The sequence below is a fragment of the Mirounga leonina genome, unplaced genomic scaffold (assembly GCF_011800145.1).
Source record: "Mirounga leonina isolate KUSES-001 unplaced genomic scaffold, KU_Mleo_1.0 Mir_126, whole genome shotgun sequence".
In the NCBI taxonomy this organism is placed as follows: domain Eukaryota; kingdom Metazoa; phylum Chordata; class Mammalia; order Carnivora; family Phocidae; genus Mirounga; species Mirounga leonina.
Window position 1 is genome coordinate 15,595,394 of NW_023270314.1, and position 23,014 is coordinate 15,618,407.

At 40.0% G+C, this 23,014-nt stretch overlaps 1 protein-coding gene across 2 annotated transcripts in view; it reads left to right on the plus strand.

Moving 5' to 3' along the window:
• The window catches only part of GNS (glucosamine (N-acetyl)-6-sulfatase), a 55,432-nt gene that overhangs the window by 11,898 nt on the left and 20,520 nt on the right, over positions 1-23,014 (plus strand). For both annotated transcript variants that reach the window (XR_004678728.1, XM_035002223.1), the window contains exons 6-10: positions 1,116-1,283; positions 2,935-3,017; positions 4,229-4,347; positions 6,539-6,642; positions 13,444-13,545. Coding sequence is in view for 1 of the 2 variants with exons in the window: in XM_035002223.1 (XP_034858114.1) it covers positions 1,116-1,283; positions 2,935-3,017; positions 4,229-4,347; positions 6,539-6,642; positions 13,444-13,545 (576 nt within the window). In the remaining variant the exon portion in view is untranslated. The remainder of the gene's footprint in view (positions 1-1,115; positions 1,284-2,934; positions 3,018-4,228; positions 4,348-6,538; positions 6,643-13,443; positions 13,546-23,014) is intronic.

The window sequence follows — 23,014 nt, forward strand, 5'->3', positions numbered from 1 at the left end:
AAATGAAGCAGAAGCCGTCTTGGTGATCAGGTAGACAAATAAGGCAAGGTATGGGGGTTACTTAGATAACGTCTAAAGAGGTGAGAGTGACTTGTGCAGATCAGTGGAAAGGGTGCACAGACAGAGGGAACAATGGCTCTGGGGGCACTGAGGCAGAAGTGTGCTCGGCATGTTGGGACCACAGGCCTCTGACAGGGCTGGAGTAAGCAGGTGGGTGGGATGGTCAATATCCTTTGAGTTTAGTGGTGGGAATAAACAAGCTATAAATCAACTAGAACAATTAAACGCATAGCATGTATGTGGGATGCTTTCATTTTCATAATGTATCTCCAGATAAGCAAATGAAAAATGTAAGTCAATATAAATTAAAATCCTGGTGTGAGGTATTTGGATTTAATGTTATTCATTTAGCTTAACTGCTTTAGCTGGCATAACTTACGATATCTACGCTCTGTATATTTTTTTAAGAGTAAGGTAACTTAATCCACCTGTCCCACTGTGAATTAGATTGACTCTCTTTTTATATACTTTAAGGCATCAGAGGCATACTCTAAGCCGTATTAATGCAGCTAATCCTTAAAAGGCCAAATTACTATTTCTTTCCTTATGGGAGGTGTAACAATTTTTAGATCATGTATAATCACTAAGATCTTACTTGCTTTTTAGGATGGTATGCTTTTCCATTTTTTTATTTTTATTTTTTTTATTTTTTTAAGATTTTATTTATTTATTCATGAGAGACAGAGAGAGAGAGGCAGAGGGAGAAGCAGGCTCCCAAGGAGCAGGGAGCCCGATGTGGGACTCGATCCCAGGACCCTGGGATCATGACCTGAGCCAAAGGCAGACGCTTAACCATCTGAGCCACCCAGGCGCCCTGCTTTTCCATTTTTTTAAATAAGTATTGCCTAAAACCCAAATATTTGTTCCAACAACACACTTGTAAATAACTGTGACATAGATTATGTTAATGTTAAGATTGTTAAAATTGGTTAAAATTTTTAAGACTGATTAAAAACTAATATGACCCTATACTTCCTGTATACCTGAGAGCATGCATCTCTCAAGTCCTGAACTGTTGGGTAAGATAGAAGATGACAGATCTTTGTATATCTCAGGCTAACATCTCTTTGGGCTTCCTGGACTACAAGTCCAACTCTGAGCCGTTCTTCATGATGATCTCCACACCAGCACCTCATTCTCCTTGGACAGCCGCACCTCAGTACCAGAAGACCTTCCAGAACGTCTTTGCACCAAGAAATAAGAACTTCAACATCCATGGAACGGTAGCTTCCCCTAACCCTTAAATTAAACACTTGATATAAGTAACTGTATATTACCTTGTTAGGGAGCCTTTGGGCCATGTAGTTGGTTTTCCTTCCAGATCTTTTAAAGGTAATTATACCTATCTTGAGTATAATAGCATAAACTTGCTTCAGAAGGACAGGTAAGCTTCCTGCCACACATCCAGTTAGCTGGAGAGTCCACAGGAAATATTTAAAGAAATGCTATCTTTCTTGACTACAGGCTCTCCTGCTAATCTCTGTGCTGGCTCTCCTCCTATGTGGCAGTGACTGAGACATGTCCCATGGGGCTGAGCTAGGCCTGCAGCAGCCTTCTGTGGGTGGCCCTCACCGGGCCTGAGGCATAGGAAAGAAGGGGTGACATAGTGCAATATGATTAGAAAAGGAAGTTGAATGGAGAAATGAGCCAGAACAGGGAATATAATTAAGGACCACACCCTAAATACTTGCCTAATATGCCAGTTACTTATACTTTCCTTGGCACAGAGGGTAGACTGTTCACTGGTTCAAAGGCAGAAGTTCTGTACTGCCTTGTGCCTGTTGCCCAGAAATCTTAATTACTGGTGAGGTGTGGTAGGCAGAATGAGTCTTGGATTAGATTCAGCACTACCACTTTCGAGCCAAGTGACCTGACTGAGCGAGATGCTTAACTTCTGCTTTTCTATCTAAAGTGGGAGAAATAAATAAAGTGGGAGGTCCTCTTTCCTCGTGCAGCTGCAATATGGATTAAAGAAGATAGAAATATGCAGCATGTTGCATGGCACATTGTAGGCAAATGTTTAAGTAGGATTTTTAAAGCTGAGAGAACTGAGTTTTGAACTAGAGGGCCATTCTCTATGTTCCGAAAGAAGTTAATAGAAGTTCCCTTAAGCAAGTAAGTTTAGAAATTTTAACTAAGTCACTCTATTACAGAATTTCTCAGAGTTATTCCTGTTCCAACATGGATTTCCAACAAGAGGATATGCTGTATAACGTTTCTCAAACATATTAACTAAAAACCCTTGGAGGCTGATAGTTTGGGAGATGGTAACTTAGGGCTTTATGAGTAGAGAGGAGAGAATTAGTGATGTATGGGGAAGTTTTTGTTTTTTAGAACTGTGAGTGCTTTATTTAAATGACAAGAACCCTCTAGATTTGGGCTTGAGGTTTTAGGAAATTGCTATGATGAGATTTTTCCCAAGGTTCTAGGATAATCATTATCTTGGGTAGGAAAATAGAGGGTGATAGAATGATGGCTTATTAGGGCAAAACTTACTGGAAGGTAAAGTTAATATTTACCCTTTTGTAGCTTGGGTAGTAGACCCAAAGCATAGACTAGGTGTTATAGATTGTCTCCTTTTAACCAGTAGTTTCCCAAAATCTTTCACTAAATCTCTTGGAATGCTGATTAATGCTGCTAACAAGGAGCCCAGGCCTTCGGAGCTACTGGGAAGAAGCTAAAGAACGAGTGATAATCTGTAGAAAGTGTTTTTAGGAGTACATGGGGCAGGGGAGAGGAAATCTTAAGTTCCTTAAATGCTCCGGTAAGTTCCTTTTTGCTGAAGTATAAAATGCTCCTTTTCATTATATACTCTAGTAGTTTATTTGATTGTAGTGACTTGGTGCTAACATTTTTTTTTTCTTCTAATTTTAGAATAAACACTGGTTAATTAGGCAAGCCAAGACCCCAATGACTAATTCTTCAATACAGTTTTTAGATAATGCATTTCGGAAAAGGTAAGAGCTGCTACTTTCTCAATCGGGGTTGTCTTTGAGGACCCTCCAAATCAGCCCGTGAACAGGGGGCTGCACAATATGGTTATCTTTGAGACAAAATCAGAAGGTAGTGAGTTGGTGGGAGAGACTCTTTGATTGGGGGGTCTGCTGCCCCAGAAGGTGTAGGAGATGGTCTTTGGACCTCAGGACTAATAAAACTAATAAAACAGTTCATTTTTATGACTTTTTAAAACATAATTGCAAGCTGGAGCCATTTGGTTAAAAAAAAAATTTTTTTTTTCCCTATGTCTGAAGAAAAGGTCACTTTGTAAGAGCTCAGGCCCAATATTTGCATAAGACCCAAGGGTTTAGACTAGAGCAGAATATTTGCCATTGCTATTTGAAATTTCAAGGAATTTCTTTAACTCAGTTCTTAAAAATTCATTACAGTCTCTTAAGATGTATTTAGATTATACCAGGGGCTAGCAAACTTTTTCTGTAAAGGGCCAGAGAGTAAATATAGCCTATCAGGCCAGACAGTCTTTATCACAGTTGCCCAGCTTTGCTGTTGGAGTAAAACTAGGCAATATGTGAATGAATGAGTACAACTGTGTTCCCGTAAAACTTTATATAAAAATAGTGAGTTGTTTAATGGGTACAGAGTTTCAGATTTGCAAGAAGAAAAGCTTCTGGAGATCTGCTTCACTATGTGAATATACTTAATGCTATTGCTTGTACCCTTAAAATTTGTTAAGATGGTAAATTTTATGTTGTGTGTTTTTTATCACAATTTAAAAATAAAAACAGTGGGCAAACTGGCCCATCGCTATAGCTTGCCAACCCCTAGTTTAGACCCTTAAACGTTGTTGTGGCATGGGTCTATCTGAATTAATCTGTGCTCACCAGTACTGAATTGACGGCTTTCCCTTCCAGTTGTTTCTGCTCTCATCACCAGTGTTAATAAAACTAACTGGTTATTAAAAGCCTCGTTTATTTCTTTGGGAACAGTTAAATTTATAATGAACTAATTGTGTTCTGGGATTTTCTAATCTTTTTTTTTTTTTTTTTTTCAGTGAGTGGTCTGAGGAAAGGAAGTTTGGGATTTGAGCTTTTGGGGAGCGTGGTTTGGGGGCTTTGGGTGGTTTTGTTTTGGACTTCTGCTTTTTTGGCAAGATAGCATTCCTTCAGCCATTGTTTCTGAAATCCCGTTGTCACCCTCTGTGTACATCCAGGTGGCAAACTTTACTGTCAGTTGATGACCTTGTGGAGAAACTGGTCAAGAGATTAGAGTTCAATGGGGAACTTAACAACACGTACATCTTTTATACTTCAGACAATGGCTATCACACAGGTAAGGGCAGACTGGGGTGTTCCCGTGGCCTTGATGAGGTGCTTTTCCTTTTTCACCCAGTCAGCAGCACTAGCAGGGAGCTCTAGGCCTGTTGTGGCAATGGATAGGCCAGGGGGGGAGGGTGCTGCCCTCAAGACCCCTCTGGTTGGAGGGTCAACTCATTCGCACGTGGAGAGACCAGGTTTCGTTATTTGTTATTTCATGTGCCAAATTACATGATGTACTAGGAGTTGGGAGCAGAGAGTGAGCTTGCTAGGTTGGAGGCAGGCTTTAGGAAAAAGGTAAGAAACTGAACTAGATTTATTTTTTTTAAAGATTTTATTTATTAGAGAGGGGGAAGGAGGGAGCACAAGCAGGGAGAGTGGTAGAAGGAGAGGGAGAAGCAGACTCCCTGGGGAGCAGGGAGCCCCATGCGGGGCTCCGTCCCAAGACCCTGAGATCATGTCCTGAGCCCCGCAGGCAGGCGCTTAACCGACTGAGCCACCCAGGCCCCCCAAAACTGAACTAGATTTAAAGGGCAAGTAGACCTTAGAGATTGGGGTAAGAGATTTTATACAGAAAGACCAAGAGAAGGTTGTCTTGGGGGAAAACCCCTTTCTTGTGAAATTGTGAGATGTTTTATTGATTTTGTGTGTGTGTTTGTGTGTGGATATTTGTGGTTTTGTTTTATGTTTTGTCTTTTCAAAACTATGTATGAGTCAACCCCATATCCTTGACTTTCCTTTTTTCCACTTGGATTTTCTTAAAAATGAATGTCTTCTTTCCCCAGCTATCAATTTCATAAACTTGAAAACTACTAACCTGAGGCTTGCTTGCATAGGAGCAGATTGATGAGGCATTTAATGTTTTGTTGTGAATGTTTTTAAACACTCAAAGTAGAGACTAATAAAATGACCTCCATTTCCAGCTTCAGTTTTCAGCTACATGTGGCCAGTCTTTCGAATTTTTCCTACCTTCCCCATGTTTGTCTTTATTTAGCTTAGAGGGTTTTGAAGAAACTTCAGATATTGTGATCCTGTACATCAACACTACATTGTGCATCTGACTACTTTATTATGTATCAGGGCCTAGACAAAGTCCACATGCTGTCTGTATTTATTATGTGCCCTGAGGCTGGTTATTGCCACTGATTTATTGGGAAGAGTTTTTATTGTTGTTGTTCTTTAGAATATCTCACATTCTGGGTTTGGCTAATTGCATTCTTGTGATGCTTTAACTTGTGTTTCTGTAGTCAGCATTTTCTACAGATTGGTAGTTAGATCTAGAGTCTTAATAGAAATGGACATTTTCAACGAAAATGCTTCCTTGGTGATAATGATAGTACTTCCTGTTACATCACTTCATGCTTCATGGTGGTGTCTGGTTGACCCACTTGATCGATGCTGCTATTAATCGATGGCTCATGGGGTGTCAGCCTGGGCCTGTCCTATGAACCTTTTGTGGCCGAAGCTTCCATTGATGATTGTTGCTTTTTTAATCCACTATTCTCTCAAAAATGGCAAAATGATGACTTCATAACCCTGTCCTTCCTTTTGCATTTATTAGTTGGAATTCCTTAGAGAAGAACTCAACTGTTTAGTTATCTTGAAATGCAGTTTATTCAGGAAAGGCTAAATAAATGTTTTTGTCCCTTTATTTACAGTTTTTAGAGCAACCTCATTCAATTGTAGTCAGGTTGAGTATCATACATAAATGATGTATTTGTGTTTCAGTACTTTCCAGTCTGTTTTTGCTGAATTTGTCCTATCTTAGACCAAGGAGTCTCCCTAGTCTTTTGTTTAAAGATGAACTCATGGGGTGCCTCGGTGGCTCAGTTGGTTAAGCATCTGCCTTCGGCTCAGGTCATGATCCCGGGGTCCTGGGATCGAGCCCCACATCGGGCTCCCTGCTCAGTGGGGAGCCTGCTTCTCCCTCTCCCTCTGCAGCTCCCCCTGCTTGTGCTCTCACTCACATGCTCTCTCTCTCTCAAATAAATGAATAAAATCTTTTAAAAAAAAATAGAAAAATAAAGATTAACTCATTTCCTGCCTTGTAGTAATAAGAGACCCAAGCAGTTGTAAACTTTCCATTAAAGCCCCATAAACAGTAGAACAGAGTTGTTTTCATTCTTACTGTCGATTGAGTGAATGTGTGAGTGACACTTCTGTCCTGGCTCCTGGTTCCATCTTTACCCTCTGTATTTTGTTTTCAGGACAGTTTTCTTTGCCAATAGACAAAAGACAGCTGTATGAGTTTGATATCAAAGTTCCACTGCTGGTTCGAGGACCTGGGATCAAACCAAATCAGACAAGCAAGGTAGGTGCCTGAGAAACTGATGATGTTTACAGGTAGCACTTGCCTGAGGAAAGAAGGCTGCTTCTCTGAAGAGGAGACTGATTAGATTTCTCTTCCTACGAGGATGAAGTCTGATCGGCTTAAGATCTTGTAAGTGTATTAATAAGCCTTGGAGATGGTGATTCTCTTTTTTACTTTTATTTTTTTAACTCCTGGGCACCTTTTATTAACTGTATTCCCCCCCCCCCCCGGATATATACATATCCTATCAGTATGAGTATCTTTTATTTGTCCTTGAAGACTGTAAATCTTTACTTTGTCCTGGAGCAGTGACTTTCCACCAGGGTTCTCATCAGCATCACCTTCTGAAATTGTGAAAGGTTCAACATCCAGAATGGTTCTAATGGACTCACTTGGACTAGAATAGAGACCCAGCCTCTGCTTTTTTTTCTGCAGCTCACAGATAATTCTGAGAGGCAGCCCAGTTTGGGACCCACTATCCAGTAGATCAGAGCTCCTCTGGCTGATCGCCCTGGGGACCTTGTTAAAATGCAGATAGAGATTCTGATTCTGCATTTCTGACCTCCCAACTGATAGCTGCTGCGGGTCTGACCTCACTGAGTATAAAGCTATAGAAAGCATGTCTTCTGAGGATTTCGTCCCTCTTTCTGTGGGACTCTTCCTCACTAAAGCATTTCTGTTTTACTGATTCTCTCTCCTAGAACTATCATAATGTACCACTTTCTTTTGTTGCCATTTCCATTTGGTTTCAGTATCTTTTTCAAACTGGGTACCTAATACTGAGGCACTTTGTTCCTGGAGATTGGGGGCACTCTGATCCAAAACACTTTGGTCTAATGCTTGGAAGATAAGAATTGATAAGCTCTACTGGTTATGTCTTCTTTTCTCTAATAACACAGTTTCAGTCCCAGCTCTGTGAGACAAAAGAAAATGAGCAAATACATCATTTAAGCTAAAATTGGAAAATGGGCCAGACTTTCTGGGTATACTAGGTACTTTAGTCTAATTTGGGGGTTTAATGTTTAAGTGTCTGTAATTCACTTCTTTTTGTAATGCTCATGATGGAATTATGTTGAAATTCTTTCAGAAAGGTAAAATGGCCTTCATAATTTCTTTTGAGTTTTCTTTTTTTCTTAACACCTACATTCCTAAAGCCAATCACTTCCCACTACAAATTCAATACCCTGTAAATGGTCTCCTTTCAAAGGAGATAGGTGAGTTTGGAGGACCATTAAGTCTTTTTTTAAAAACTTTATTTATTTGAATTTTTTACTTTTACAATGTATTATTTGTTTCAGGGGTACAGGTCTGTGATTCATCAGTCTTATTTAATACCTGGTGCTCATTACAACACATACCCTCCCCAGTGTCCATCACCCAGCCACCCCATCCCCCCACCCACCTCCCCTCCAGCAACCCTCAGTTTGTTTCCTGAGGTTAAGAGTCTCTTATGGTTTGTCTCCCTCTCTGGTTTTGTCCTGTTTCATTTTTTTCTGTCTTCCCCTATGATCCTCTGCCTTGTTTCTTAAATTCCACATATCAGTGAGATCATATGATAATTGTCTTTCTCTGATTGACTTATTTCACTTAGTCTTAAAAGCGTTTTCTTGATCTTGGTGTTGGGAGTTGACTCAGGAGAACAGATTGGCAGCTGTATGCATTTCCAAGGAGCAGGGCTACTAGGGCCACTTCTAACCAGCGTGGGGAAGGAGGCTGAATGAGAACAGAATGGAATGTGTCAGCCAGCTACCCATCAAACTGTTCCTTTTATCTTCAAGTGAACAGTGGCATCTAAATACTAAAATCAGAAAAGTTCACCTTCTCTGAGCAGTCTAAATGAAACCTGATTCCTAGGAAACCATTTCAACAATAGTATCTATCGCTTAATGACTGCTTAGTGTGTGACAGGTGCTATTCTAAGTGTATTAGCTATATCAATTCATTTAACTGTCACAGCCTTATGAGATATAGATAGTGTTATACCCATTTCACAGGTGAGGGAACTGAGGTATAGAAGTTAAATGGCTTGCCCAAGATAATGTAGCTATAAAAAACCAGAGTCTGGCTCCAGAGTCTATACTTAACCATTACTGTATAGCTCAGAAAATATTTAAGTATCTTCTTGTGCTAGCAGGCTTGGATACACAGCACTGAGCAGTCAGGGAAGATTGGTTCTTAACTCACAGTGTCCAGAGAGCCAGATCCTTCAGCTATAGTTGTCAGTGAAAGCTTCTGAGGCATTTGAGCAGCGACCTGGGTGTTGAAAAGGATTTAGTCCTGCAGAGATCTGTGGGAGGGCATTCTGAGCAGAACAGTAAATGTGAAAGCACACATCTGAGAATGAGCTGGGCTTGTTCAGGGGACAGAATGGGAGCTGTACTGAACTACTTTCACTTCTAAGTGCACCATCTCTCTCACTGCCTTGTGTTTGTATGGCTGATTGCTCCTTCTGTTTGGAATGCCCCGCTTATGCCCCTTGCACCTCACTAATTGTCCTTTAGAGCTTCGGTTTGGGGCTTCTGTCTGGAGAGTCACTACAAACCCCCGCCCCTACTTGGGGTAGGTGCCCTTCCCATGTGCCTAGCTGCCCTCACACTCACCACACCCTACTGGTTTTTTTTCCTTGAGGAGTTCCTAGAAGAAAGGCACTGTCTAAGCTTAGAATACCCAGCCCTTAACACACACTGGGGGACATCCATGTTGCTTGAATGGTTATTATCAGGGTCACATAGTAAGTGGCAGAACCAGGACTGAAAATTAACTGTCTGTTCTTAAAATCGTGTGTGTGTGTGTGTTGCATTGCTGTGCTGACAGATGTAGTGTGAGAAGTATGAAATGCTCAGCCTCCACCTAGCACAAAGAATGTCAGAGATGGTGGGCGATTCATCATGTGTTGGCAACATAGTTGTCTTGGTGCCAGGTGTCCTGTGTGAGTGGCACAGGGTTATGAGTTGGGCATAATAAGCTGAGCTGTCAAAAGCTGATGGCCCAAACAGGGCACGTTTGACCAGTGGGCTTAGCTTTGTGGTAGCTGTTGGAGAGCAGAAGCAGGTGATATGTGTGGATGCCAAAGACTGGCTTCTTGAGGTTTTCTCTCCTGGCTGGAAGTTAATCTAGCTTTAGATTTGGTGGTAGAAATTCTTCAAAAGGGTTTTAAGAAAGGAAAAGGTTAATGGGGAAAAAAATGACACAGCATGATCCAGGAGAAATAGAACTGAACTGGGGGGTCAAGAAGACAACATATTGGCTTTAAGACTGGCCAAATAGGCCTTGTTTCCCTGTGTGAAATTGGGAGAATGGTAAGTGGAAAATTCTCAAGTTTAACTCAGTGACACCCTGGCTTCTTCCTTATAGGGAAGATGGGGCTGAGGGGTAAATCCAGATGAAGTAGCCCAAGATGTGGGGAGTCCTCTGCTTTCTTATGCAATAGTTCATTGCTTTTCACTGCATGGATTTGGGGTGCTCTCTGGTGTGCTTGCGGTCTTTCCTTTGATAACCCTACATGAATCCTGTAATATCAGGGCTTAAATGTCCATTTGGAAACCCGATGTATCCTCCAGAGAGCTGTCTTATTTTTTCTCTGTAATTCTGTAGCTCTGTCATTCTTCTAGAGCTAAAAAATAAGCAGCTCCAAGGCATGATATCCTTTGAATTCATGCCCCAGAATTTTCTAAGGGCTTTTATTTGATCAGAATATCTATATACGTAAATCCTAAGAATATTCCCAAACTGTGAGGCTGTGATTTATGAAATAATTTACTTCTGTTCTTGTCAGTGCTTTTCAGTTCCAATCCATAAGTGAATCTTTAAGTTTATACTTAGTGATAAAAGCAATACCATTTTAGGAACCTGAATTGCTAGTGTTTCTAGAAGTCATTATGATCATGGGCCTATAGTATCCATTCTATTTCTTGTTTGTAAAAACCAGAGACAGGTAGAATTCTCTGTTGGATTCTTCACTCATACCCCATATCCACTAGAAGTCTCCCATCTTCTGACATAGTATGCTGATTTTGAGATTCTTTATCTCTTAGTCAAACCAAAGCCTAGAAGGGAAGAGAATTTGTCCATTATTTTTTAGGGAAAAATGGAATTATTGTAGATAGCTGGGAACAGAGTCCTGAGATGATGTCTATGATACTTGGGACAAATCTTAGTGACTTTTGATTTGTACTGAAACTTACAGACCTTTCTCCCCATAGAGGAGACTGCCATTTGAGAGAGCCTCCCATCATATAGCTGATGGCTCTTAAGGCAATTCCTGATGAAACAGGCAGTCCATTTTATATCTCTGTGGGTTTTATTATTTTGGTGTTTACTTTTCTTTTCTTATAAAACTGCTTTGGACAAGTATCTGTGGATTTGGCTTTACTTCATGTTCTAGACATGACTGAAGATATTTCAGTCACACGTCAGGGTCTTTTGGCCTTGATCCAATTCTGGAGGTTATGTTTCTGCTTATCTCTTTTTTCCTGCCATGATCTCTTCCATATTCATACCCACTCTTGTTGACTGTATTCAGAGTGGCTCAGTCTGCCTGCGAGACTTGGAATTAGGGAAGATATCTCTTACACTGGGTCTTGCATAATCCCTAGAGACATTGTTTTTTGGTTTTGGGTTTTTTTTTTTTAAGATTTATTTATTTGACACAGAGAGACACAAAGAGAGAGGGAACACAAGCAGGGGGAGTGGGAAAGGGAGAAGCAAGCTTCCTGCTGAGCAGGGAGCCCGATGTGGGGCCCGATCCCAGGATCCTGGGATCATGACCTAAGCTGAAGGGAGACGCTTAACAACTGAGGCACCCCGACATTGTTTTTGTGGGGTTTTTCCTCAGTAACTTTTATACTTAACGATAGAAGCAGTACCATTTTAGGACTTGAATTGTTAGTGTTTATAGAAGTCATTATGATCATGGGCCCATAGTATCCATTCTAATTCTTGAATCTAGAATTAGAATCTAGGGGTGCCTGGGTGGCTCAGTCATTAAGCATCTGCCTTTGGCTCAGGTCATGTTCCCAGGGTCCTGGGAACGAGCCCCGCATCGGGCTCCCTGCTCATCGGGAAGGCTGCTTCTCCCTCTCCCACTCCCCCTGCTTGTGTTCCCTCTCTTGCTGTGTGTGTGTCTGTCTCTCTCTGTCAAATAAATAAATAAATAAATCTGTAAAAAAAAAAAAAAAAGAATTAGAATCTAGTTCTCTAACTCTTATCACTTAAGTATAAAAGTAAAGAAAGGATTCCCTTTCCCGTGAGTGGCTTACCATTGAATGGTAATTTCTGACAGCTCAGCGTTAAACTAATTGATTCAGAGCCAAGATAAGTATATCACTCTGCCCTACAAGAGCCATCATAGCTGCCAGGAAACCTGGCCCCTGAGGAACAATGCTCTGAAGATGTTTTCTTGCCTTTTATGTCTGTACTTTTGGTTTTGTTTTTAAATGACAAGTTCCTGTGTTAGGTTTTATTTTTTTCATCCCCCTTTGGCCTTTGCTCTCAGTTTTCTCAACAATCCTGAAGACTTTTATTTCCTTTCAGTAAATGGTAGCTTTTCAAGTTACCAGCTGTTGATTTTGTTTCGATTACTTCTCTTTCACTTCCTCATCTGTAAAACAGGGGAAATACTGCATCCTAGGGTCGTGGTGAGGATTAACAGAGGATAAACTATAAGGGCTGGCACAGAATAGGTGCTCGGTAAACATTAGTTCCCCTGGTTTCCCTGGTGGATTGTCTTCACCACTCTGAAAGCTTTTCCTAGCCTGTGATTTAAGTGACTTTAGGTGTATGCTTCGGCCCTATGTAGGCCTACAGTGGCCACCAGCCACTGCGCCTGTTGAGCCAAAACATGGGGTAGTCCAAACTGAGATGTGTTACAGATTTCAGACTTGGTTAAAAAATAAAAGATAAAATCTCATTAAATTTTTTATATTGCACATTTGAAATAGTACTATTTTTGATATATCAAGTTAAATAAAATATATACAATGAATTTCTTCCCCTTTTTCTATTTACTTTAATGTGGTCACTAGACAATCTTAAATTACATACGTGGTCCCATTATATTTCTATGGGACTATGCTGTTTAGGTCCTAAAGGATTTGTATACAGAAGGAAAATAGTCTAATATACCAAAGAAATAAGGCAAGGTATAAATGCAGGACAGTAACCTTAATTCCTAGAGTGTTTATTTATCACATCTTAGTTTTGTGCTCTTTAAGGAAACTTTTATCGATGCACTGTTGGAATGAGTTTTCTGCAGTCTCCATAGCCTGTTGCAAACAAATTTTTTTTAATCCCCCTCCTTCACCTCCCTATTGCAAACATTTTTTAGTAGCGTTATCACTTTGAGAAACTACAAAAAGGGCTAATATCTTCCTTGGTAAGAAGCATGTCAGGAGTCCATTTGAAATGAAATGTAGTGAACTGTAAAAATACAAGTTGTAAACGCTTTGTATAAAATAATTAGCCCAACAGTTTCTCATGATTCTTCAGACTTGGGGCAGTCCCAAAGAAGTTTCGAAAAATGTTTTTTGATCAGTAACAGTATGGGTTGAATAGATACATAACTTCCCAGGGGCATGTATTACAAATCTCATAAACCTTTATGTTTTGTTTTTTAAATTATTGTAGTTAAATGAATCAATGAATCAGTAAGACCTCAGTAAGTCTGGGCTGTACAAAAGATAATAACAACAAATGCTGTTTGTCTCATGGGTGGGGTAGGGGAAGAGTTTTATTATAGATAGAAAAGGAAAACCAGACCAGCTGTGTTCTAGATTGCTTGTTTTTTTTTTCTCATTCTCCTAGATGCTCGTTGCCAACATTGACTTGGGTCCTACTATTTTGGATATTGCTGGATATAACCCAAATAAGACACAGATGGATGGGATGTCTTTATTGCCCATTTTGGTGAGTATAAAGCCCTCAATCAGGCCTGAGCCAATACTCTGAAATAAATTCCAGGTTGTACAAATTTAGAATTAAAATTTAAATCTTAAACTGTGAAATTTGAGGAACAGAGAATAGAATTTTTCTCTTCTCTGTGGTGGGAAGGAGTCTTCTAAAAGACTGATTGGACCACTTATAAACAGATCTGTATCCTCCCTTCTTCCTTTCTCCCCCTCCCAAAAGCCCATCATAAACAAAGTGAGGACAGATGACAAATTGGGAAAATATTTGCAACATATATGAAAAAGGGTTCTTGGTCATAATAGATGAGTTCTTGATCAAAATAGATGAGTTCCTAGAAAGCAAAGATTAGTATCCCAGTAGAAAAATGGGCAAAAGAAGGGAACTAATCAACTCATGGAGGAATTAGAAATGGCCACAGTAAATGCAAAAAAGATTGCTCCAGTACTGATCAAAGAAATGCTTAACTGAAGGAGGCCTTTATTGCCTACAGAACTGGCAAAGATTAAAAAGATTTATACCCAAGTATTTGCAGAAGTCTGAAAAATGAAAACTACTCAGACTGATTCATAAAAGTGTTGTCAGTATGAGCTGTCAAGAGGCTAATTTGACAAGACCTTTCACTTCAGAATACATACCTTAAGGCACACCTTACTGGCTCAGTCAGTAGAAGATGTGACTCTTGATTTAGAGGTTGTGAGTTCAAGCTCCATGCTGGGTGTAGAGGTTAGTTAAAAATAAAAACTTGGGCGCCTGGGTGGCTCAATTGGTTAAGCGACTGCCTTTGGCTCAGGTCATGATCCTGGAGTCCCGGGATCGAGTCCCGCATCGGGCTCCCTGCTCGGCAGGGAGTCTGCTTCTCCCTCTGACCCTCCCCCCTCTCATGTGCTCTCTGGCTCTCTCATTCTCTCTGTCTCAAATAAATAAATAAATAAATAAATAGGAAAGGAAAGGGGAAAAAAATAAATAAATAAAAACTTAAGGGCACCTGGGTGGTTCAGTTCGTTAAGCAACCGGCTCTTGATTTCAGCTCAGGTCATGATCTCAGGGTCCTGGGATCGAGCCCCCACTTGGGGCTCCCTCCTTAGTGGGGAGTCTGCTTCAGGATTCTCTCTCTCCCTCTGCCCCTCACCCTGCTCTTTCTCTAAAAAAATAAATCTTTAAAAAAAATAATAAAATCTTTAAAAAAAATAGAAAATACATATTAAGTGGTTCCATCTGGGAATTTATTCTAAAGAAAAAAAATTAACTCAGGGAGTATTTGAGTACCTACTGTGTGTCTGGCACTGCACAGAGCTAAGGATCTGTGGAACAATCAATATTAAATTGGAAGGATCAGTATTAAAATGTGTTAGCCATTTATGGTAACTCATTATAGGTGACTATTAATCATTGATTTGTCTGAATGTGTTACAATTTATTATTAGGTAGTATGTGCTTCATACAAGAGAATACATGTCACTCACGTAAGTTATAAAACACAAGAAATACCCAGGAACTCATCATCCCATTTAAGAACTCAAATATTCCCAGTACTGGTGCATCTACCTATATGCCCCTTCCCATCCTACCCATCTATCCCTTGCCTGCCCCATAGGAGTGATCATATTCCTGAATTTCATGATTATCATTCTCTGGATTTTATTTTTTAGTAATTGTCATGTACGTATCCTTAAACAAGGTACCTTAGTTTTGATACTTTTTTTGCACTCAAAAAAAAATAATAATAATGTAATCTGGGACTTTTTCAATTCAGTATTTTTCCCAAACTGATACATGTTGTTCACAGATGCCTGATACTCCATTGTATGCATCAAAACTTAATTATCTGTTTTCTTATTAGTCGATAGACCTTTCTGTTGTGCTAGTTTTGTTTTAGGAACAGTGCTGTTGGGCACCTGGGTGGCTCAGTTGATTAAGCGTCAGCCTTCAGCTCAGGTCATGATCTTGGAGTCCTGGGATCAAGTCCCACATCAAGCTCCCTGCTCAGCAGGGAGTCTGCTTCTCCCTCTCACCTTCCCCCCTGGTCGTGCCCTCTCTTTCTCACTCTCAAATAAAATCTTTAAAAAAAAAAAAAAAAAGGAACAGTGCTGTTAGAGCATATTTATACATGTCTTCCAGTGAACCTGTGTATATACCAATACAGGAACTGCACGTTGTAATTTCTACAAATATTACCAAGTTATTTTTATAAAATGGTCAATTTACATTCCCACCAGCAATGTATGAGAATTCCTTTTGTTCTATAAGAAACCATCAGACAACTTAATTTTTGTCCATCTAGTAGATAGAAAAGACCAAAATTATATTTGGTCCTACTGTGCATTTCCTCATTTATTAATGAAATAAATCATTTTTAACAGTTTAATTCACTTAATTCATACAATTCATTAATTTAAAGTTTATAGTTCAGTAGTTTTTGGTATATCACAGTTGTGCCACCATACCATAATCTAAATTTAGAATCTTTTCATCACCCCAAAAAGAAACCCTAGATCCACCAGCAGTCTCTCCCCCATTGCTCCCTCTCCCAGCACCAGGCAAGCACTGATCTACTTTCTAGTGCTATAGATTTGTCTATTGTGGACATTTTGTATACATAGAATCATGCAAAGTGGCCTCTTGTGACTGGCTTCTTACACTGAGTGTAAAGTTTTCAGAAATATCCGCTTTGTCACATGTATCAGTATTTCATTCCTTTTTATTACCAAATAGTATTCCATTGTGTGGGTATTCTACATTTGTTTATCCATTCCTCAGTTGGTAGGTTGTTTTCCCTTTTTGGCTATTACGAATAATGCAGCTGTGGACATCCTGTGTACAAGTGTTTGTGTGGACAAATGTTCTCAGTTCTCTTGGGTACATACCTGTACACCTAGGAATAGAATTGCTGGGATGTATGGTGACTTCTCTTTAATCTTTTGAGGAACTGCGAGATTGTTTCTAAAGTAACTGCACCATTTTATATATTCCCATCAGCAGTGTACAAGGGTTCAAAATTATCCACATCCTTTCCAGCACTTGCTGTTAGCTGGCTTTTTATTACATTGTAGTGGGTATGAGGTGGTATCTTATTGTGGTTTTGATACACATTTCCCTGATGGCTAACGATGTTGAACATCTTGTGTGTTTATTGGACATTTGTGTATCTTCTTCGGAGATTGCCTTTTATGTTGCTTCCCTTGTGAAATACCGCTTTTCGCCCATCATGTTCTCCCTGTTTGTGACTTGTCTTTTCTCTACATAGGAGATATGAGAACCCAGGTGTTAAATGTATAAATCATTTCTTTTATGGTTAGTATTCTTTGTATCTTGCTTATAAAATTGCTTCTGAACCTTGGATCAAAACACAATTCTCCTAGGTTTTCTTGGAAAAGTTTTGTACTTCTGCCTCTTACATGAAAGTCCTTGATGTACCTAGAATTGATTATCTGGTACAGTAGGAGTCAGGGATCCAATTTCTTTTTTTTTTTCCTTTATATATACTCAGTTGTCTTTTCTGTTCCGCAGATCTGACAAGACACTAGTAGCATTTTGTCTTGTTATAAAGCTGTGTAATTAAATCTTTGTAAAGGCAAACCTCTCTGCCCTTGTGGGGACCCTAGCTACCACTCTTCCATACAAACTTTAAAAACAGCTTTTAAGATTAACTGAAAATTTGGGCGCCTGGGTGGCTCAGTTGGTTAAGCAACTGCCTTCGGCTCAGGTCATGATCCTGGAGTCCCAGGATCGAGTCCCGCATCAGGCTCCCTACTCTGCAGGGAGTCTGCTTCTCCCTCTGACCCTCCCCCCTCTCCTGCTCTCTCTCTCTCATTCTCTCTCTCAAATAAATAAATAAAATCTTTAAAAAAAAAAAAAGATTAACTGAAAATTCATGTTGGATTTTTGGTTGGAATTGCATTGAATCTATAGATCAGTAAGAGGAAAATTTACATCTTTTAACGTTCTCCCACAAACTCTATATAGTATGTACCTTATTTATTTCTAGTTAGGAAAAAAAATCTTCATTGTGGGGGTGAAATTACTATGCAGAGTATACAGTTGATCCTTGAACAACATGGGTGTGAATTGTGTGGGTCCACTTACATGCAGAGTTGTTTTTTTTTTTTATAAACATTGGAAAATTTTTTGGAGATTTGCAACAATTTTTAAAAACTAGCAAATGAACCATGTAGCCTAGAAGTACTAAAGAAAATAAGAAAAAGCTAGGTATGTCATGAATGCATAAAATATATGTAGATTCTATTTTATTACTTATTACCATAAAATATATACAAATCTATTGTAAAAAGTTAATCAAAACTTACACAGAATATACATGGCACCATTTAGTCGAGAGAAATATAATGATGTAGTATTAAATCATAACTGCATAAAATTAACTGCGGTACATACTGTATTACTGTATAATTGCCTACCCACCTCCATTTGCTGTTACAGTGAGCTTAAGTATCTTATCTGCTTAAAATGCCATGTGATGCTAATCATCTCTGCATGAACAGCTTGTCTCTCCAGTAAATTGGGTATCACCGTAAAAAGTGATCTCTTCCAGTTCTTGTGTATTTTTCATTGTGTTTCATGCAATACCATAAGCCTTGAATAACACCATGGGACCCATGCAAAGTGCCACTAGGGAAGCTGGAAATGCTCCCAAGAAGCTGAGAAAAGTTACGACATTATAAGAAAAAGTTGAATTGCTTGATATATGTACCGTAGATTGAGGTCTGCAGCTCCGGTTGCCCACCATTTCAAGATCAATTTATCTAGCATAAAGACCACTATGGAAAAAAGAAAAGGAAATTCATGAAGCCAGGTGTGAAAACCTTACACTTTTTGCAAAATACTTTTTTATCTTTTATTGAAAATGTAGCTTTGTGTAGGTGCAGGATTGCTGTAAGAAAGGCACAGCTGTAGACTCTAATATGATTAAGTAAAAGCAAAGTCATTATATGACAACTTAAAGCAAAAGGAAGATGAAGGATCTAAAGCTGGAGAATTTAATGCCAACAAAGGATGGTTTGATAATTTTAGAAAGAGATTTGGCTTAAAAAATGTCAGTGTAACAGAAGAAGTAGGTTCCGTTGACCAAGAGGCAACAGAAGTTCCCAGATGCCATTAAGAAAATCATTGAGGGGCGCCTGGGTGGCTCAGTTGGTTAAGCGTCTGCCTTCGGCTCAGGTCATGATCTCAGGTTCCTGGGATCAAGCCCTGCATCAGGCTCCCTGCTCAGCAGGGAGTCTGCTTCTCCCTTTCCCTCTGCCCTTCCCCACCCACACCTCCACACCCTGCTCGTGTTCTCTCTCAAATAAATAAGATCTTAAAAATCATTGAGAATATTTATCTGAACAGGTTTTTAGTACAGGTAGAAGTTCCCTATTGTGGAGAAAAATGCCACAAAGGACATTTATTAGTAAGGAAGAGAAGCAAAAACCAAGATTTAAGGCAGGAAGCTATAGGCTAACTCCTACTGTTTTGTGCAGTTGGATTTATGATCAGGACTCCTGAGCCTTGAAGGGAAAAGATAAATACCAGCTACCAGTCTTTTGGTTGTATAAGAAGACCTAGATAGTGAGGACCCTTTTTCTGGATGGGTTCCATCGATGTTTTGTTCCTGAAGTCAGGAGAAAGTACCTTGCCAATAAGGGACTGCCTTTTAAAATTCTTTTGATATTGGACAATGAGGATGGCCACCCGGAACCCCATGAGTTCAACACTGAAGGCATCAAAGTGGTTTACTTGCCCCGAAACACAGTGTGTCTAATTCAGTTTCTAAATGAGGGGTCATAAAGACCTTTAAGGCTCACTACACACAGTACTCTATGGAAAGGACTGTCAACACTATGGAAGAGAACCCTGATAGAATATCATGAAAGTCTGGAAAGATTACACCATTGAAGATGTTGTTATAGAAAAAGCCATCACGGCCAAAACAATAAATTCCTGCTGGAGAAAACTGTGTCCAGATGTGCCTACCTTCACAAGATTTATAATAGAGGAAATGGTAAAAGAGATTATGGATATAGCGAAAAGTGGGGAGGGGGGAGTGTTGAAGGGTTTCAAGATCTGGATCTTGGAGAATTGACATCAATCTGGCAGAAGGGTTATTCAAGACTGCTTTTGACTTCTTTAATGACATGGACCCTTCTATGATATAGGCACTGAAGCTAAATCAATCAGTGGAAGAAGGATTGGTACCATATGGAAACATTTTTAGAGAAATGAAAGGCAAAAAAGACCAAAATTGTGATGTATTGTGTAAAGTTACACTTAGTGTGCCTGCCTCCCCTTCCACCTTGGCCACCCCTGAGACAGCAAGACCACCCCTCCTCTTCCTCCTCCTCAGCCCATTCAACAAAAAGATGGCTAGGATGAAGACGTTTACGATGGTCCACTTAAGGGTGAACAGTCCCCACGCCACAGATAATAAATTTACATTGTGTAGGTTTGTGTCCTTGTGCAAAAATCTAAGAACTGTGTCAGCAGCATCACCCAAGTATTCACCGTGTAGAACATTGTGTACGAGACTTGATGGACATGGGTAGCCTATCCTTACATAGGCAGAAGGTGAGTGGTATTTAATATAAAATTAGTAACATGTTAGTTTGCTTACTGTCTTTGCTTTCCAAGAATTACATTACCATGCACTCTGTCTCTCATAATGGGAGAAACTGAGTATCAGCCTAGCATCGCCGGTAAGAGTTTGTAATGTAACAATGTTTCCAGTGCTGTGTTATGAATATGACATACTATTGTCTGCCATAAGGGTTTTTTTGCCCTAAAAATTTTATAACCGTTCATTAAGCTAGGCTACCGTGAATGAAGCAGCTGTGTCAGCCACACTAGGTTACCATAAAGCAAAGGTACTGCTGCTTTGTTACCAGTGCATGAATCGTTATACCTGTAAATAAACATGAATTTCTTTTTCATGTTTTTTCATTTTTGATGTCTAGTGTTGGTAATATGTATAACATGTACAGTGTGTTGTATCACGTGAGATGGTAATGTAGGTAGGAAAGACAGATCATCTTGTAAACAGACGACAAACTTACGGTGTGAGAAATACAGTGCTATAAATGTTTTCTCTCCCTCGTGATTTTTTTTTTTTTAACATTTTCTTTTCTCTAGCATACTTTATTGTAGGAATCCAGTATATAATACATACACAAGACGTGTTAATCGGCTATGTTGTCAGTAAGGCTTTTAGTCGGCAGTAGGCTGGCAGTAATTAAGTTTTTGGAGAGTCCGAAGTTCTACTCGGATTTTCAACCAGGTAGGGTGTCGGTGCCCTTAACCCCTGTGTTGTTCGAGGGTCGATGGTACTTTATTTCTCTGCACAGTCGTGGAAGTGCCACCAGGACTCAGCTCTTTCCCTAGTTCCTGTTTTGTTTTGGATACTACTCTAGTGAAATTACTGGTGTTTATGGTTGCAGAGTAGTTCGTGCTGTTCCAGCTCTAGCTCTGCCCTAAGTATCTGCTAGCCACGTGTAGCTATTTAGGTAACCCAGACTAAAATGAAAAATTCAGGTCCTCCGTGTCGCTAGCCAGATAGCCAGTGCTCAGATGCCATTGTATTTTTTTTTTTAATTTTATTTATTAGACCACACGCACAAGCCGGGTGAGAGGGAGAAGCAGACTCCCCGCTGAGCAGGGAGCCCGATGCAGGGCTTGACTCCTAGACCCCGGCATCATGACCTGAGCCCAAGGCAGACGCTTAACCGACTGAGCCACCCAGGCACCCCAGAAGCCATTGTATTGCATAGCACAGATACAGAACATTTCAATCAGAAAGTTATGGATAGTGCTGCTAGAGACCAGAGGCTGGCAACCCCTGTGGGACAAATTTAGCCCACCCCCATTTTTGTAAATAGTGTTCTAGTAGAATACAGTCACACTCTTCCATGTATATATTGGCTAGGCCTACCTTCCTGGTACAACAGCAAAATTGAGTAGTTGCAGCAGAGACTATATAACCATAAACTCTAAATATTTACTGTCTGGCCTTTGACAGAAAATGTTTAATGAGCCTTCCTGACCATGCTGATTGACATGGGATATAACCTGGCCCTTGGGATTTTTAAAGCTCCCCTAGTGATTTTATTATGTAGCAAAGTTTGAGAAAACTTTGTGACTTAGATTTCTGAGCCCTTGACCTGCATGGGATTGTTCAGGGTTCATTATAGAATAGTGGGTTAGAAAATGCATTCCTGTCTCTGCATCCCCCTTTCCAGGCAGCTGTGGCATTCCGAGGCCTTGTACAGGCTATCCCTCATTCCCACTGTGCACATCAGGTTATGTGGGTCCACTTACATCCTTAGTGCAGCAGTTCTCAGACTAGCATTTACACGGGGTTTAGGACAGTCCTATTTCAAGCTAGGAGGTTTCCCACCCCAACTAGGAATTAAGAATTTGCATTTGCAGTAAGGACTCACACGATGCTAATGCTGCTGGGGGAGCACCTTGAGAACCATTGTTTCAGAGTTGCTTCTCACATTTTACTGTGCATATGAATCACCAGTGGATCTTATTAAAATGCAGACCATGGCTCATTAAGGATAGAGTAGGGCCTGAGATTGTGCATTTCTAACGAGCTCCCGGGTATTGCTGGTAGACTACTGTTAAAAATCCAACTGAGTAAATTTAAAAATCAAATGGGCTTCATTCAGTGATTCATTATTTGGGCAGCATCTCATCTGGTAATAGAAAGGAGCTCCACCAAGCTGTAAAAAATCAAAGGTTTTTAAAGGCAGAAATGGGGCAGAAAAAAAATTATTAACAAAGAATGCATTGTTTCAGGTAAGGCTGCCCTCCTAAGTGGAATGGAAGGGCCCAATGGGCAGATTACCTAATACTGACCAGATAATTACAGGTTGACTGATCCAGGTTAAGGGGGGTAGAGAGGGATGGGGGTTGCAACTGTCATTAGGTATTAAGTCTTGGTTTGCCAGCATGGGGTTCAGCACAGGTGACTCCATTTTGGGCCTGTTGTCTCTTTTTTAACAGTTTACCCCCTTTTGATCAGACTGTCATCTTAACTGAGAGATGTGATAAGAATTTAAGGCATTAGTGTTACTCTCAACTTCTGCTCTTTAGTTCTCGCAGCTTTTGTCCATCTTTTGTGTGGTATTCATAGGTCATGACGTCTTTTGCTTAATCTCTATGATAGTCACAGGCCCCGACTTCAGGTTCAGAATCTTTAAGTCAGTCATTCTCTGCATTCCTTTTATGACATTCCAGTTCAGGGAGGTCATTTGACGGTTAGTGGCTGTGAACACACATTTAAAGCTTTTTAGAGAACACCAGGAAGATTATGATTATGAACAGGATAATTCCAATGTTTGGAGTCCGCAAGACCCAGACCAGTCAAAATCAAAGACCCCGCTGAAGGAGTCACCTTTTTGAGCCAAGTGGCTTTTCAGTAATCTTACACAACTGAGTTTCAGCTTCTCCAGAAGTGTTAATCCAGCAGTAG